This window comes from Dasypus novemcinctus, chromosome 1 (assembly GCF_030445035.2).
Source record: "Dasypus novemcinctus isolate mDasNov1 chromosome 1, mDasNov1.1.hap2, whole genome shotgun sequence".
Classification (NCBI taxonomy): Eukaryota; Metazoa; Chordata; class Mammalia; order Cingulata; family Dasypodidae; genus Dasypus; species Dasypus novemcinctus.
Genome location: NC_080673.1, coordinates 86,299,545 through 86,317,189, shown reverse-complemented (window position 1 = coordinate 86,317,189; position 17,645 = coordinate 86,299,545). Strand labels below are relative to the sequence as shown.

Genomic DNA, 17,645 nt, shown 5'->3' with positions numbered 1-17,645 from the left:
TTGACTAGAGGGAAGTACCTTTTCCTTGGGCCTCCATAGGGTGCATGGAGAAAAGGGCCCAGTACTAATACCAGGAGCTACACTTCACTTTAAGTAGTCACAGAAATAGGGCAAGATCTTTGCCTAAGTGCCAGGAGCATACCAAGTTTCATATAGAGCTGGATAGTCACCAACAAGTAAAGTTCTTTATCCTGTTCATCAGTCTTCCAGGAGCACTCCCAGTAGCTAGTCAGCTGTGGCCAATGCCCAGTAAAAGGCATCATGACAGCAGCTTCTTCAATATTTCTTCCCGCATCCTGCTGAGATCTGAATAAGAATAGAGGCCAACTTAGGTTATGCAAGAGGTTCATAGAGGAAGAGATTAAGCCTTCCAGATGTGTAGGTCAGTATCTTCCAAGCACGTTAAAAAGGTTAGGATTCTGGGGAAGCGGACTTGGCCCAGTGGTTAGGGCGTTAGTCTAGCACATGGGAGGTCTGCGATTCAAACCCCCGGCCTTCTTGACCCGTGTGGAGCTGGCCCATGCTCAGTACTGATGCATGCAAGGAGTGCCCTGCCATGCAGGGGTGCCCCCGCATAGCGGAGCCCCACCCGCAAGGAGTGCGCCCTGTAAGGACAGCTTCCCAGCGCGGAAGAAAGTGCAGCCTGCCCAGGAATGGCGCTGCACACACGGAGAGCTGACACACAAGATGACGCAACCAAAAGAAACACAGATTCCCGTGCCGCTGACAACAACAGAAGCAGACAAAGAAGAACACATAGCAAATGGACACAGAGAACAGACAACTGGTGCGGGGGTGGGGGGTGGGGGAAGGGAGGGAAGGGGAGAGAAATAAATAAATAAATAAATCTTTAAAAAAAAAGTCAGGATTCTTATTGATAAAGTTTGCTCCATACAATATTATTTGCTTCTACTTCTCAGAACCATTTCTTTTGCCAGCATTTAGATTTAGGATATTTTCCTCTGAGATGTTTAGCCATGAGCACTGGCATCTTGCCTTTGGATGGAGATTCATTCTTATCTTTATACATATGTAAAAAGTTCATTTTAAAATAAAGAATCTGATTTGTATATATACTGTTATATACGTATGTAATATTGTGACAAGAGCCTAGTACTTCTGGCTTCTACTAGCTAGTTAAGCAAAAGATAGGCACTATTCTATCTCTGAAGTGACTTATAAATTATTTCTTAAAAAATGAACAACTTTCCATAATCTCTTAAAATGTACTGCTCCAGTTAGTTCAAATTTCCTACATTTAAACTAGTCTGGATTTTCATATTGCCCTACATATCTACATTTGCAGTTTATAAAAAGCCCATGATCCTATCCTTGCTGGTATCAGGTGATATATTTGATAAATGAATGGCTTCAGGAAAATACTGAAACCAGAATTCACAATCACTGATCTTTTTGTATATCCACAGCTTCAGACAACCAGCCCCTGGAGCAAACATACAAACACAAACTCTGTTCTTCCAAGGCAGAATTATTCACACACTGTTCTCCTGAGACACAAAACGATTGTATTACTTCTTAAAACCACAATAACTGGCCTTGAGCTGTCTTTTGAAATTTGCTAAGAAAAGGAGTCATACACAACTTTCTGTCCATCACATGAATGAAGAAGAGAATAGGTTCATATTCATTCCAGGTTTGCCCTCAAATCTCCTCATATACAAAGACAACCCTGCTGTACTGCAACTGAACAAGATGCTTTTCTTTCACAGTGCCCTAGAAAGTCTTACTTTTCACTAAGCAAGAAAAAGGGTAAATAAAATGCTGACGGGCATTGAGAGATTACAATCTGGGGCAGAGCAAGGTGGGGATAAGGGAAATGTGTTTTTGATAGACTTGCTTTTTAAATGTTCGTATTATTAAAAAAAAAAAAGTTTTCTGTCACATCTGTTCACTATTAACTATGCCAGTGAGTTTGCTAGAATGCATTCAGAAGGACATCCTTGCTATATGAAGATGGGTCCTTTCTTGTCTCAGTCCTGGATAGCCCGGAAGACCTAGAAAGGAAACGAATCTGCCGCATCATTACCCGTGACTTCCCGCAGTACTTTGCAGTGGTGTCTCGCATCAAACAGGACAGCAACCTGATTGGCCCAGAGGGAGGCGTGCTGAGCAGCACGGTCGTACCCCAGGTGCAGGCTGTTTTCCCCGAGGGGGCGCTGACCAAGCGGATCCGTGTAGGCTTACAGGTATGCCAGTGGTGGAGGCAAATGTTTCTCACGTGGATTTCATTAGATTAAAAATCAGCTTTTCAAATGGGAAGTAAATGGTTGAGGGTCAAAACTTTTCCTAAGTGAGCAAAAGCTGTCCTCAGAGACCCTAGTTCTCACAGTCTCATACGTGACCTTAGTAACAGTACTTAGGATTGTTATCTTTGAAATCCACCAGACTGCTTTGTGAGACAGAAATACTTTGGGTAAGAAATTTGACATGAACTACAAATGATGTGTTTTTTTTCTTTAACATTTTTCTTTTCTTTGAAAAGGCACAACCTATGCATACTGAACTGGTTAAGAAGATCCTTGGCAACAAAGCTACGTTCAGTCCTATAGTCACTTTGGAACCTAGAAGAAGAAAATTCCACAAACCAATTACTATGACCATTCCTGTCCCCAAAGCTTCAAGTGATGTCATGTTGAATGGCTTTGGGGGTGATGCACCAACCTTAAGACTGCTATGCAGCATAACAGGTAAGTTACATGACTACGTTAGTAGAAGGTTCTGAAAGAAGAAACTTCAAGAATTGTAAGTATTAAATTATAATAATCAGAGGATGCTGGCAGATATACATATATAATTCAGGAAAAGTGTTCTATATAACTAGGAAAGTGAAAGGTAAGAGGGAATAAACTAATATTTACTAGAGTTGTGGGCCAAAACTATTAGATACTTTATATACATTGTCATTTTAATCTTCACAATAACCCAACAAGGAAACTTTAAGCCCATTTTGTGAAAAGGAAATTAAGGTTGAAAATAGTTCTATAACTTGTCCAAGATTATACTATAAATGTTTGGTAGAGTTGGGATTCAAACGAATACCCAGATATCTCCAACACCCAGGCTCAAGCCCTCACCAGAGGAACCACCTTATAGCTGTTAATAAATAAATAAACAAACAAATAAATAAATAAAAAGCACCTTGAATAGCGATACTCAGTAGTTCAAACCAAACTTTTCTGTGTCATACTTGGTTGTCTTTATCATTAATCTGTTGAACTGACTTTGGAATATCGACATAAAAATTTTTCATGATTAACTGATTTTTGGTTCATTCAACTAATAGTTGTAATAGCTTCCAAGCAATGACCAAACTTTATAAAGGCATTCTGAGAACACTGTCTGTCTGCCAGCAATAACACACGTAGTGATAGGGAGGAAAAGCAAGTAGACCACCCTGAACTGTGTTAGGGCTACTTAATTTGATTAATAATTTCCTCATTTAACTATAACGGCATGCTATTGGCATTCAGTAAATATTAATATTGTCATTGATAGGATTAACCATGGCTGGAATAACCATGTTTTGGTATCGTTGGAACTTTTTTCCCCATGTCTCTCCTTCATACTGGCTGAAATGTTTACCCTGATTTTGTCCTCTAAGTCTCTTCTCTTATTAATTTTTGCTTTTTCTCTGTATTTATGATAGAGAACCATTGAGATTTTATCTCATGTGTTTAATAATATGACAAACTTTAAAATCAGTGAGCGAAGGGTGTGGATGTGGCTCAAGCAGTGAGTGCTCACCTCCCACATGGGAGGTTCTGGGTTTGGATCTCAGTGCCTCCTGATAAAACAAAAACAAACAACAAGCAGAAAAAAATGAGAAAACCAACTCAGGGAAGCCAAGGTGGCTCAGTGGTTAAGCACTGACTTCTCATATACGGGGTTCAATCCCTGGCCCCTGGTACCTCAAAAAAAAAAAAAAAAAAATCAGTGGGCTAAAATGAGTATGGGGAAATCAAATGATTTATTTCTGATCTCTTTCCCATTTGCCCATTTCTGGTTATCACCTAGCATTCCTTTCTATACACTATGCTCCACGGGGGTTCGGTAACCCTTCTATAATCTGCAACATAATGGTAATGAAGCGAACCAGAAGAGATTGAAAAGTGTCTGTGACTCATCCTGGCTTTGTAGCTGATCAAATGAATACTGTTTAGACATCATCTAATCTATGTCCCAGTCCCATGTCTTCTGATGGTTTAGTACTTAACAATTCCTTAAAGTTATCGCTTTTTTTAAAAAAAAATGCTAGACCTATCTTTGTGCATGCATGCACGTGAGTGTGTTGCTATGTTATATTACATAGATTAGCTAACTATGTTAATGCATAGTTTAAAGTTGGTGGTAAGGTGCATTTCCATGACCTTTCTTTGATAACTTATTCCCTTTAAGAAACTTCAGAGTGAATATTTTTCATCTCAACCATCTATTCCTCCTGTAGCACTTCAAAACTCTTTTTTCCTTATCTATGTCAATTTAATTTCTCAGTAAAAATGAAAGACAGGTAGTCATCATCAGCAAAACAGTGATTTTTCTGTGTGCAGAAGCCATCCTTTCAGATTCATTTATGTATTCATTCACCTTGAGGATGTTTATGGAGCTTATAATATTCTCCAAGCATCTTTTTTTTTTTGCCAGTCTTCAATTGTTAATTGAGATGGGAAAATAATTTTATGAAAATAATTAAACAAAAGGAAGTTTAGGAAGAAAAGAATATTTGTATTATTCATTATTTTAACCATGTATTCTTCTACTTGATTAGTCAAAGGATCTTTTAAAATCGTCAACTTCAAAATTATCTTCATGTCCTATCAATTACAATAAAAGCTTTAGAATGTCAGAGAATAGAAATGCCTAGTAATTTGAAGGAGTTATTCAAATAACTTTCCTTGAATGCAAGTCCTTGAGAGGTAGTATCTGCTGTTTGTTTTCAGTGTGTCATTTTTAGCATGTAACTTTTGGTCATTTTGTTTTCAATGTATCATTTTGAGTCTTGGGTGGGGATTGCTGGTGAATACAAAAAAAAAAAGAAAACACAGAATTTTTGTATTGCAATCCAGATTCTGGATTTTTGCCTAACTTTTTCAACAATCATATTATTTCAGGTGGAACTACCCCTGCTCAGTGGGAAGATATTACAGGAACTACGCCATTAACATTTGTCAATGAATGTGTTTCCTTTACAACCAATGTGTCTGCCAGGTATGGTTTTTTAGCACAGGCAAGTTCTTTATGATATTATGTACCCCGCCCCCCCCAAAAAAAAGAGAACTATAAAATACTCTTCACTTTGTTTTGTTCTGTTTTGTTTCTTAAATTTTTAAAATGAAGTTTTTGGTTTGATTAAAAATATGGTCTGCATTTACTTTCATATTTTAAACTAGAAATGCCAACAAATAAAGTAATAATAATATAATAAATAACAACCAGTCAGATTGAAATTTAAGGAAAATGAGAGAGTGGTTGTCTGCTTTGAATTTTTGACTCTGACTCTGGCTTTACCATCCACATGCTGCTTTTTCCAGACCCAAAGGTCTTAGGCATGATGAATTTCCTGCTGTCAACAAAATAGCCTGAGTTACTTTTTCCAACAGTATGATAAAGCACACACACACATACAGAATTCATTGTGAATTGCTTAAATGGCTCGGAGAATTTCAGGCTCTCTTCTGCATCCCAGTACATTTACATCATACCCATTTCTGTATCACACATCTTTAAAAAGCTGAAGCTATATAGTTTAATTCAAATGTACACACTAAGCCATTTTATTAGTATTAGTTCCCATTGGCAGGGTCTTTAGTGGATAGCTAAGCATATTCACTCACATTCACTTAACTTGATTACTAGAACAACTTTGTGACTTAAGTAGGACAGGGTGTATTATGTCCATGTTACAGATGACAACACTGAAATTTGGAATGGTTAAAGCTTAAATTCCTATCCAGGGATTAAAGAAAAAAAGATAAAATGGCATGCCTAGTTAAATAACAGTGCAAGCAATCGCTGGCTGTGGCAGCACATTTTTGTGGTTCCAGCCACCCAGAGCTCAGCTATTTTGCCTACAGTTCTGTGCTTCAGTGTGTTTGCCAATCATGTATCAGCCAGTAATGACAAGTTCTGAAAAAGAGATACAGACCAGAGGTTCGAAAAGAATTCAGAGGAGGGTGTTCATATTGGGGTAGTCAGAGAGGATGCAGGAAAAGAGGAGACTCGTGAGAAATGTATAGGAATTTATGGGCAGATAAAAATGGAAAAGAGAGTAACTGAGCAAAGATGCAGGGATAGAATATAGAAGGTACATTTGGAGGACAGCAAGAACAATCGTGTGGTCTGTAATTCAGAAATAATTCTGGAATGTTAGTTGATAATGTGTTTACAGAGGTCTTGGAGGATTAATCAAGAGCAAGAAGTCATTATGTTACTGTACTAATAATTTAATTCTCAGACAACTGAAGGAGCAATGAATTATTTAAAGCTAGTTGAATCAATAGAAAGAGGGATATAATATTTCTTGAGTATGTGCCATGATCCAGGAACCTTGCTACACACAGAGGACAAAATCAGGAGTAAGCGGGATGCAGTCTCTAAACTCCTAGAGCTTATACCCTAGTTAGGAAGTGATGATAAAGATATTATGAAAGAAGGTGTGAGCCCAGCTATGGCAGTGACAATGAAATGGATAGTTATGGACCTTTGTTCATTGGAAAACTTAGAAGTAAATTAAGTCGAATTTTAGGAACAGATCATGTTAGGGGTAGGAGTTTTAGTTGAAGTTTTAAGCCATCGTAGGATCATGATGCTATGTTCCTTAATAAGGAATACATAAAGTAGATCCAATTTGGCAGGAAAATGGGTGGTGGGACACCAGAAAAACTGGGCATCATTTTAGGGTTATTTAGTATAGGTTAAGCTCCTTTCTATGGGCCATCACTGGGGAACTGAAAAGAGGCCATTTGATTTGACAAGTGGAACATCACTGGTAAATCTGGGAGAGTAGATGCAGTATAATGGAAGGAACAAACACCAGATTTAGTGGATTGAAAAATAAATACAAAGTCGAAGAATTGGAAGCAGCAACTCTTGGATTTTTTTTTCTGAAAATTTCGGTAGTGAAAAAAGGTGGATGAAGAACCTGAAGAAAAGTGTATGAGAGGGAAGGGAAATCTCAGGAAAGTTTAAAAGTGTAGGAAATGAGTCCAGAGAAGGAAAGAAATCACTGGTGCAAAAAGGATACAGGCAAAAACAGGTGAAATAAACACTTTGGAGATGTATACATAGCATGTTTAAAGAAATTTCCTTCTGATAGCCTCTACTTTCTTTTCTCAGTGAATTTTACTTAGGGCCTGAGGTGACAGTGGAGCTTGGGGAGTGTTGTAAAGGTTTAGAAATGTTACTTATTACTGTACTAAGTAAAATATCAGAATAAAAATTTCCCAAGCTATGTCACAGACTTGGTTGAAGCTAGAAATTATATATTAGTCATAGAACTGATCATTTCTTCTATGAATTATATTTAGCCATATAGCTAGAATTATTTAAATGATTGGGTTGATCCAACCTTGGTGAGTGGAAAGTATCTTGGAAAGGAATGATGAGATGATGAAAAACTGGTTAGATTTTGTTGGAAAGTTTCAGGAAAAGAAATGAGGTATAGGAGGGAGATATCAAGGAAAACACAGATTTGTCATATTGTCATAGTGTTCAACAGCAGACATACATCACACAAAGATTCTAAAACACTGAAGATCTATTTCAGAAGACTGAATGCTCAGAAACTTTTCCAAGGATGGAAACTACAAATAAAATATTTAATAGCTGATCTGAAAAACCTGAGATATCTTCCTCTCTTCCTCACTCCATTCCTTCTTCCCTTGCAGCTGCCGACCTGGACTCCCTTCCCTGTTATTCCTTCCCTCTCCTTCTACTTTCTCTCATTACCTCCCACTCTCCCTTCCTTCATTTTTCAAGAAGTATTTAACGCTTACTTGGATTATAGTGAGGGAACTGATTTTTTTTCAAGTATGAACACTTTAAACTTTAGACAATTGACTCTTTTTCATTTCATAGATTCTGGCTTATAGATTGTCGACAGATCCAAGAGTCCGTTACCTTTGCATCACAAGTGTATAGAGAGATTATCTGCGTACCTTATATGGCCAAATTTGTAGTGTTTGCCAAATCACATGACCCCATTGAAGCCAGGTTGAGATGTTTCTGCATGACTGATGATAAAGTGGATAAAACCCTTGAGCAACAAGAAAACTTTGCTGAGGTGGCCAGAAGCAGAGATGTGGAGGTACGATCATTTAAAAGAAATAAATATATCCTGTTCCTTAAACCTTGATTAAAAGATTATATTTAAAATAGAATTTAATAAGTGGAGCCATTAAAAAAGGCCAATTCACATCTTGATCAGTTAAAACGTAAAGCTCCCAAATCAGCCATTTTTAGCCAGGTTGGACCTATGCTACAAGGAAGGTTCTCTGTATATGTGGGGGATAAAAGAATTCCTCCAGAGGTTAGTCTGGGAAAAATTATGTTACTGATAAAGAAGGCAACTTACTATAGCAGTTTCAGTTTTATTCAGGTTTCCTTGTTATTGTTTTTTAAAAGTAAATTAAAAAGTCTGGGAAATAGATCCTTTCCTTAAATGTGAAAGTATAATATCCTGGGCTTTTCAACATTACTTTGTCTTATTTCAGAGTTTTCCATCAGAGTAAACCTTTGGAATTTTTTTTAAAGGATTTATTTATTTTTATTTATTTCTCTCCCCCTCCCCCATACCCGCCGGTTGTCTGCTCTCTGTGTCCGTTCACTGTGTGTTCTTCTGTGTCTGCTTATATTCTTGTTGGTGGCACCGGGAATTTGTGTTTCTTTTTTTGTTATGTCATCTTGCTGCGTCAGCTCTCCATGTGTTCGGCCCCACTCCTGGGCAGGCTGCACTTTTGTTGCATGGGGCGGCCCTCCTTACAGGGCTCACTCCTTGTGTGTGGGACTCCCCTAAGCAGGGACACCTCTGTATGGCAGGGCACTCCTTGCGCACATCAGCACTGTGCATGGGCCAGCTTCACCACATGGGTCAGGAGGCCCTGGGTTGAACTTTGGACCTCCCATATGGTAGGCAGTTGCTCTAACCTTTGGAAATTGAAGTCTAGTAATCTGACTCATGATGTCAAGTGACCCAATAAGAAATTTAAATTTGGGATTTAAATATATACTTGTTTTGAGATATAGTGTCCAAAATGATAACAGTGCTAGAATGAGAAGATTAAAGGCCACCATGTACTCCAAGATTCCCATTACTAGACTCAGTGCTACACATATAGCAAAATAATCATTGACATTTAAGGATGATTGTTGGTTTGTGTCAAGAATTAAAGTTCCAAGCGGTACCATTACTTTTTATCTATCTAAATAACAAGTTATTATTTCAGCTATTTAAATTCCATGCTATTTTTCTTTTTTCACCCAGGTTTTAGAAGGAAAACCCATCTATGTTGATTGCTTTGGCAACCTGGTACCATTAACCAAGAGTGGTCAGCATCATATATTCAGTTTTTTTGCTTTCAAAGAAAACAGACTTCCTCTCTTTGTCAAGGTAATGTATATACAGATTTTGTGTGCATTATATTAAAAATCAAGTAAGTATTTGATTATTTTAGTGGTAGAAAACATTTACTTTTCAGTATTTTCAGCAATTTATTAAACAGATCTATAAAACTTTATAATCCTACAAAGTCAATCACTTTTTAAAAAATTTTTGGGGTTCAAAATTGATCTTAATTTTTAATTATAGGTTATGTTTAATGCTAGGAGGAGGACAAATAATAGCCAATTCATTTACTGCAAACATTGACCACTCTTTTCCAAATTTGAGGGGAAGTCTATTTTTTGCTATTATTACTTTCAAAAAATAGTGCTTAAATTTCAAAAATATGTGTGAATATTACAAGTATGAAGACCAAAAGAATTCTAGTGATAAATTTTTGTAATAAAACCTCTCAAAATACATGTTTCATGTCCTCTGAATTGATAAGAGGTGTTCCAATAGAGCTATAGATTTGAGTTACCTTTGTAAATTCATTCAATAAATATTCATGGAGATACTTCAGCACACCATGAATTTGTTGTCTCTGCTTATTTTAGTCAAAGTTAGGGTTTTGGCAGTGATGTCCACAAATTTCATGCTAAATTCTAATATGGGAAATGTATGAATGTAAGATTCTTGAAATAAAAGGAAAGCATTATAATTCTGTTCTGCTTTGTTTTTCCAGCCTCTCATTGTCTTTCCTGTTACAGTTTATCTTCCTAATATAGAGGTTCTAACACTCATTCTTTACAAGGTAGAGGCTGCCCTCCACCACAATTTTCCTAGTTTACTACTTCACACTACTAATTTCCAAACTACTAAAGTCCAAAATAATGACTTCTTTTATTATTTTAACCCCTTATGATTTTTCAAAGCTTGTGCAGACCTCTTTTAGTATGCTTTCCCAGTATCTCTACTGAATTCGGTGGTTTTGCCCAATTAACAATAGGTTCTTACAGGTCAGATATTAAGCGATAACTCCTGAGGGATAATGGATCCATTTAACCCAGATAGCTGTATAATTAAGGTAATATTTGGTATTGTTGTTGTATAAAAGTAATTCTAAATAGTATTAGGAAAAGGGGAAAAATGATTTCTTATGAATCCGTAGCACTTACAAATAGATGACTATTTGGAGCATCACTTAATTAAAATAAATAGTATAATATATGTCAAACATGGATGAACCAAATATATCTTTTTTAATTCAAGGTACGTGATACGACTCAAGAACCTTGTGGACGACTATCATTTATGAAGGAACCAAAATCTACAAGAGGCCTGGTGCATCAAGCTATTTGCAACTTAAACATCACCCTACCAATTTATACAAAGGTATTGTAAAATCTGCTGTAGTGCAGTTCAGGCAATGGAGGATTTGGTTTACATGAGTTTCTTTAAAAGAAAGTAGACTCTGAATGCTACCATATAGAAGAATAATTTTTGATTACCTATTGTATGTATGATTTGCAATGTAACTGAGGAAAAAGTAGTTCCATCTTTATTTGCATTAAATAAACTTTGAAGGAAAAGTTTCTATAAATATATGCTGGATACAGAAGAGGGAAATTTGGGTTTAAGATTTAACTTTTTGGAATAATTTTTTACAACGAAATAATAGGCTTTCTCTTCATTATTGCTTTTATGTGCAACTTGGGGCCATAATAGTCCATTTAGCCCAACCAAAATATTATGAGTCCATTAGTTTTTGCTTACTCCCAAGTAAGAGGTGGGTTATATAATATTAAATTCAGAACATCCTCATAATATTTTATCATGCTGCTAAAATTATCTGTTCCTTTATAACCTATAATAGTTTAGAACTATCAAATTAATTTTTCATCTATGCTAACATGATTAGTATATGAAATACCCCTAAGTGACAAGGAGTAGATTTCAAACATGGTTGAAAAGATAATATTCACAACATTCATTAAATCCTGACCCAAAGCCAACCTGCAGGAAATCACTGTCTATCCAAACCTTACAGAACTCCTTGATTATCGTGATGAAATCAAAGAAGACTGAATGAAATAAATGTTGCTGATTACTTTATTATTATTATCATTTTATCTATAGTCCCTCCTTTTTTTTGAAGTACTGGGGCCAGGGATTGAATACTGGGCCTTGTATGTGGGAAGCCAGCGCTCAGCCACTAAGCCACATCAGCCTCCCTGAATTGTTTTTTTTTTGTTTGTTTTTTTCTGCTTGTTTTTTTTTCCCCCCCCCAGGAGGCACTGGGAACTGAACCCAGGACCTTCTTGTGGAAGGCGGGAGCTCAACCACTTGTGCCACATCAGCTCCACCATATCCCTTTTTAATAGAAGGTTCCCCCATGGCAATCTGTAGGAGGCTTCAGCAAGTTGGCTGTGTGTGCATTGGAAGCAGGGGAGGTGGATGAGTGGTAGGAGATAAGAAATAGAGGGGAAGAACTGATACATTTAAAATCCTAAGTCTTGAATCCACAAAACAAAGAATTTCCTATGTTCCTTTTTATCCTTCCCACTTCCCACTTTGTATATTTTACTTAATTATTCTGATAAATAGAGATTAGTCACATAGAGAAGAGCACTTACCATGATTGACATAGTAAATTCTTACTAAATGATCAAAATGAAATGAAAAATTATGTATATAGAAAATTATGCTTCCAAAAATTAGAATATAGCAATGAATAACTCAACCCAGTTGAACATAATCTAATCATACTTCAATGGTGCAGAATGTACTTTGGGGTTTGTAATACTGAACAATATGACTTGCCAGAGGCGGAATTTTAAATAGAATCCACAAGCAAGCATGTCCTGCTGTGTGCAAGGCACCTACATGATACATAAAGATGAATGAGATTTGTTTCTGATCTCAGTGAGCTTTCAATGAGCTATAAAAGAAAGCATTTAGTGTATTACATATACTGTCAAACACATGTCAAGCACAGTTATTTATGCCGCGGTGGTCCAGGACAGTTTTCTGTTTAGTAACTCAGACAAAAAGAAAAAAAAATGCCAAGCATTGTACATTTCAGATAGATCTTTGAATTTAGAACTATTGCCTGTATACTGAAACCATTTTCACCGTATGCTTATTTATAGCTATTAATATTTTCAGTCAATATCTGTAATGAATGGGTTGTCATCATCACCATTTTTTAGCATATATGCCATAGAATCCATTAGATATCAAACTTTGAGACTCTTGGTGACTTAGCATCTAAAATTAGTATATCATTTTGATTCTTTTGTCTCTTACATCTACAGACTTTTGCATTTAAATCAGTCCTTTTTATTTTTTCTGCCTCTCCTATAAACTACTAGCAAGAAAAAATAAAATTACACTGACTATAAGCTTGACTATTGAGGTTTGTGGGCAGAAAATTTGCTCTTTTTTTTCTTCTAAATACTCTCTACTCTTCCTGCTTTCTTTTCCCCATCCTGCATGACATCTTGGGACGGCAAGGAATCAGAGTCAGATCAAGAACAGGAGGAAGAGGTAATTTTATAATAGTGTCACTTGTTAATGACTTTGTCTTTGCTATAATCACTAATCAGAGAACAGGATTACCTGTATTCTTAGGAGTGCTATCCAGTTGTTTTTAGTGATTAAAAGGTCTCAGTTTTACTTAATAACTCTGAGCCTCTCTTTCCTCATCTTGTGGGATGGCTTCAGAGAATAGTAAAGTTTCCCTGTAAATTGTTGCTCTTGTTTCTATGCAATAACATATATTTATCTACCAACTATTTAAGGCCTAACTTTTATCTCAGTGGTTCTGAAAGGTTGTTCTGAGAATTCCTGGAGGTCAAAACTATCTTAATAATAGTACTAAAGCATTATTTGCCTTTTTAACTTTCATTTCCTCACAAGCCACAGTGGAGTTTTCCAAAGGCTATATTATATATGATGGCATCATATCTTGACATTTAATGGAAAGTGTGTATGTGTGTATTCTTGTCTCATAGAATTTACTCAGCTTTAATTTATATGTATATTCACACACACACACATATATATATATATTTGTAACCCACTTAAAGAAGTTCTGTGGATTCCTCAGTAATTTTTAGCTGTGTAAAGGTGTTTTATGACCAAAAAATCTGAGAGCAATTAAGACCAAAAAACTTTGAGTATATAATTCATCCATTACACTATAATATTTCAAATGCAGGACTGTACTAATAATGAACACATAAGTTAGGCTGCTTACTAAGTGCTCCACATACCTCATCAACACTGATCACTCACAACTACCCTATGAGGAGTGTGCTATTATTGCCCTTTTTATGGATGAAAAAAATGAATCATAGAAAGGTTACCCTGAATAAAGAACCATTTGAAGTGTACCAGTTTTAATATTTATAGCAAATAGATGTTCATCTCTCTTAAAAAGATTTGGAAATGCCCAAATGTTATAATAGAAATGAATAGAAATACTTATCTGTTAATACAACAGTCTCTATTTCTAAAATAGACAAATGTAATTATTGCACTTAAATGTTTTAAAAAATATGAATTTTCTTTTTTAAAATGTTATTTTGATATGATGAAATACAAAAAATATAAAGAAAAATATAATAGGTGTGCTTGTATACACCACTCACACTTAAAAGGAAAAAGATTTTTTGTTTAGAAATTCCCTATGAATTCCCTTTTTTTCTGTTATATTGGCAGTGGTGCAGGATGAGAGGGCTCATCAGAGCCTCATTTTTCTGCTGTAGAGCTATATACACAGTAAACATGACAAGAACGAAGTCATTCTTTCTCTCACCTGTACAGTCACTCTTTGCCTCAAGTATTCAATTTTCTTCCTGTACTTGGTAACACTATCACAAAAGCTCTTCTTGAAAGAGCAACAAAATTATGAAGCCAACATTGTTGTGTTCACAGATGAGTTTTTTCCATTGGGTGTGTGATTTTTCTATTGAATCTTTTCAGGAACTATTCAGGGCAATAAATCCAATTCATATTGTCTTTAGGATTTCTAATGCTGGCTTGTTATTCATGGTAATAAAGCTGCATCTGTAGAATGGGTCAGCCTGGCATGCTTTTTGTTATTCCTTTCTTTTTCTCAACTAAATTGGCAATTTATGCTTAATACCTAGTTCTCTTTTTTTCTGACTTTTTCCCTGATAAAGGTATTTCTAACATCAAACACGTGCTGTTTCATATCTTCCCAGGCATAGCATATTAGAAAGGACTTTGCACCCATAATGTCTAGAAATTAGGATTTTTTCCCCGAAATTAGGATAAAAATGAAGAAGACTCTCAGGAAGAACTCTAGCAAATTATTCTGACCTCTTTCTAGGTTATGGTGTCACCGTATGTGTATAATTTTGAATAAGAGCTTATTGTGCTCGTCAGGGGCTGTGAGACATGACTCTATTTGTAACCATTTCAATTTATGTATGTTTTCTTTCAGATCGATATGACATCAGAAAAAAGTAAGATTTTAAATAAAATTGAGTTTGTTTGAAAGCTGGCTGTATTAAAGAGAAGCATGAGTTAAGATGCAACCTAGTTGTTGTTACTAACAACTATAATAATATTTGTATATTATCCTTATTAATATTAATATGTATTTATAAAAGCAGCTTGGCCAGTTAAATTACAAATATGTCTAATTTATGAGCTAATTAGCAAAGAAGTGCCATGACTATTCATCTAAGCATTCACTTTCTTTGGACATCCCTGTTAACCCTGCAAATGCTGTTAACGCTTGTTTAGAAACCCACCCTACCGTTTTTGTCCATTTGTTAGCATAACGTTGCCATCTCATTTTATTTAAGCACTGACATGACAGTATCACTTTTTACCTAAAACAATGGCTTCTGAGTGCATTATTTATGTAGGACACACCTCCAAAAGTGATACTGTCTAATAGTTCTTAGCTGAGACTAACTCCCCACCCACCCCTCCCTCTCACCTCTTACTGTGGTGAAGTATAACTGACTTCCTCAGGGCTGAGGCCTAGCAGACCTTTGTGAAAACTTTCTGAACAAAACCGGGAGCCAAGGTTGCAAAAGTGAAAATTCCCAGGATGAAAAATCCCAACAGGGTGCTATTGTAGGGCTAATTTCAGATAAGCATGCAAATCCCAAGTGCAGTCTGGTAGAGTGGGAGCAGATTTTTCCTGTCTTTAAGAGAACTACCTTAGAAGTCATTTCAGATTTGTAATATTCAGCTAATATTTTAGTTCGTGACCTGTTTCCTGTGTGATGACTCAAGTCACATTTTACAGATTTCTTGCTTTTATGTTCTAAATGTTTTAGAAAAAAATTATAATTTTTGGTGTTTACATTTTAAGGTTTATTTTGATTTGCTATCTTTCATGAAAAAGGGGAAAAGTTAGAGCAATATTTAATATGGTCGTCTGACCCCATACAATCTATATAATCTGAGGGTTTTTAAAGTGCTACCACAATATAATTTCTTTCTAAGTTATTGGAATACTTTTTTTAAAATTGAGGGTCTCCCTACACTCATGTTAAATCATTATTCAGAACTAGAATATTTCAAATTTTATGTGCTTATATGGGTTTGAACAATTGGGCAAAGCCATACTGATATAAATTATTTTAATTTTTTTTGCATGCTCACATACAATATCTCCTCAACTAATACTGATTCGCTCAAGCGAAGGCATTTTTGTTTCTTTAATGTATTATCATTGCCTTCATTGAATCCTCATTTTATTTATTTTTCTCTCTCTCACATTTTCTTCTTTAGGATTACCATTTTTAAATGGCCCTTTCCTTTATTCCTTGCATTTGAGCTAGTAGGTATTAAAAGGTAATGTTCCATCTACCTTAACCACTAAAAAGAAGAAAAGTTACCATGTTTCTATAATGCTAGCGATTCTCCCAAAAGACTCCTTGGTGGTGTTTATGTCCCAGAGGTTTCAAGTAGAGACTCATATTTGCCATTGTTTTAGATTAAAGACAACATTCAATAATTCTCACCTCAGTATAAATAATCTCCAAAGAAGGACTCTGTTAAAGGCACTCTTTCTTAAGGTCTTTCTAATGAATAACTCCTAAAAGAGTTTGACAGAGTTTTTCCTCCTTGCCCTTCATGGGTACGTGCTCCATTACCTAGGCCTCGAGTCTTATGTATGGGCTTGTAGGGAAAAAAATAAGCTTCACCACAGTAATGTTTCACATATTTTCTGATTTCTTACCATTCTCCTGCCAGTGCTTTTAAGCAAGGCCGCATTCCCAGCAATCTTATTCCACCTTTGCTTTGCATGGAAATAACTTGGCTTACATAACTTGTGCGTGTGTCCCGTGTGACTGTCTCTGATTTGGGTTGCCATGCATTACATTTTTAACTTTGGACCCACATTTAAGTTTAATCACAATTGTTGGTTTTGTTGTTTTGCTTTCTTTTCCTTTATTTCCCTCCTTGATCTGTCCATTATGTGTCTAAACAAGGAGGTTGCTCCAGGGAAAGGACCATGCCTCTTAGCACAAAACCATTTGTTTCATTGTTAGGTGTGAATTTCCCTTAGATGAAATGCCGGTTTGCAGCTGATTCAGATTTACTATATATAGACATTGTATCTATTGGCAGAACTAAACATACTGAAGTCCAGATTTTAATATGACTGAAAGATGTGTCCACAGTATTTTTAGAGTCAATTCTGACAGTTTGCTACTACTGGCTTTCTCCTAGAGGAAATCAGTTTTCTGCAATTTCTAATGCTTTTTTTCCTTTTTTTTCTCCATGTTTTTCTATTTTTTTGGGAACATTGATCTGTAACATCTGAACAATCTTGAGATATCTCTGTGTAATTTCACTGCGCTTTTTGTTTTGTTCTGTGATTATTTTGTGGTTATGTCTTGTTATAGCTTTGTTGTATGTGTGGATGTGCTACAGTGAGAAAATTAAGCAAGTTATTTCCTGCTCATTTTTCCTTTCCAGTTTTTTTTTCCCGTTAGCTTTGCTTTGCTCTTGTACCCTGAGACCTTATGGATCCACCATTCCCAGCCCATTTTGTTGCCCCTCCCACCACAAGAGGAAAAGACGCTGTGTTGTT

General features: G+C 36.0%; 1 protein-coding gene across 16 annotated transcripts in view; it reads left to right on the top strand.

Moving 5' to 3' along the window:
- The window catches only part of ANK2 (ankyrin 2), a 624,289-nt gene that overhangs the window by 570,073 nt on the left and 36,571 nt on the right, over positions 1–17,645 (top strand). For all 16 annotated transcript variants that reach the window (XM_058293829.1, XM_058293865.2, XM_058293838.2 and 13 more), the window contains 8 exons: positions 1,996–2,207; positions 2,504–2,708; positions 5,130–5,226; positions 8,095–8,323; positions 9,500–9,625; positions 10,829–10,951; positions 13,073–13,105; positions 15,030–15,051. In XM_058293829.1, coding sequence (XP_058149812.1) covers positions 1,996–2,207; positions 2,504–2,708; positions 5,130–5,226; positions 8,095–8,323; positions 9,500–9,625; positions 10,829–10,951; positions 13,073–13,105; positions 15,030–15,051 — 1,047 coding nt within the window. The remainder of the gene's footprint in view (positions 1–1,995; positions 2,208–2,503; positions 2,709–5,129; positions 5,227–8,094; positions 8,324–9,499; positions 9,626–10,828; positions 10,952–13,072; positions 13,106–15,029; positions 15,052–17,645) is intronic.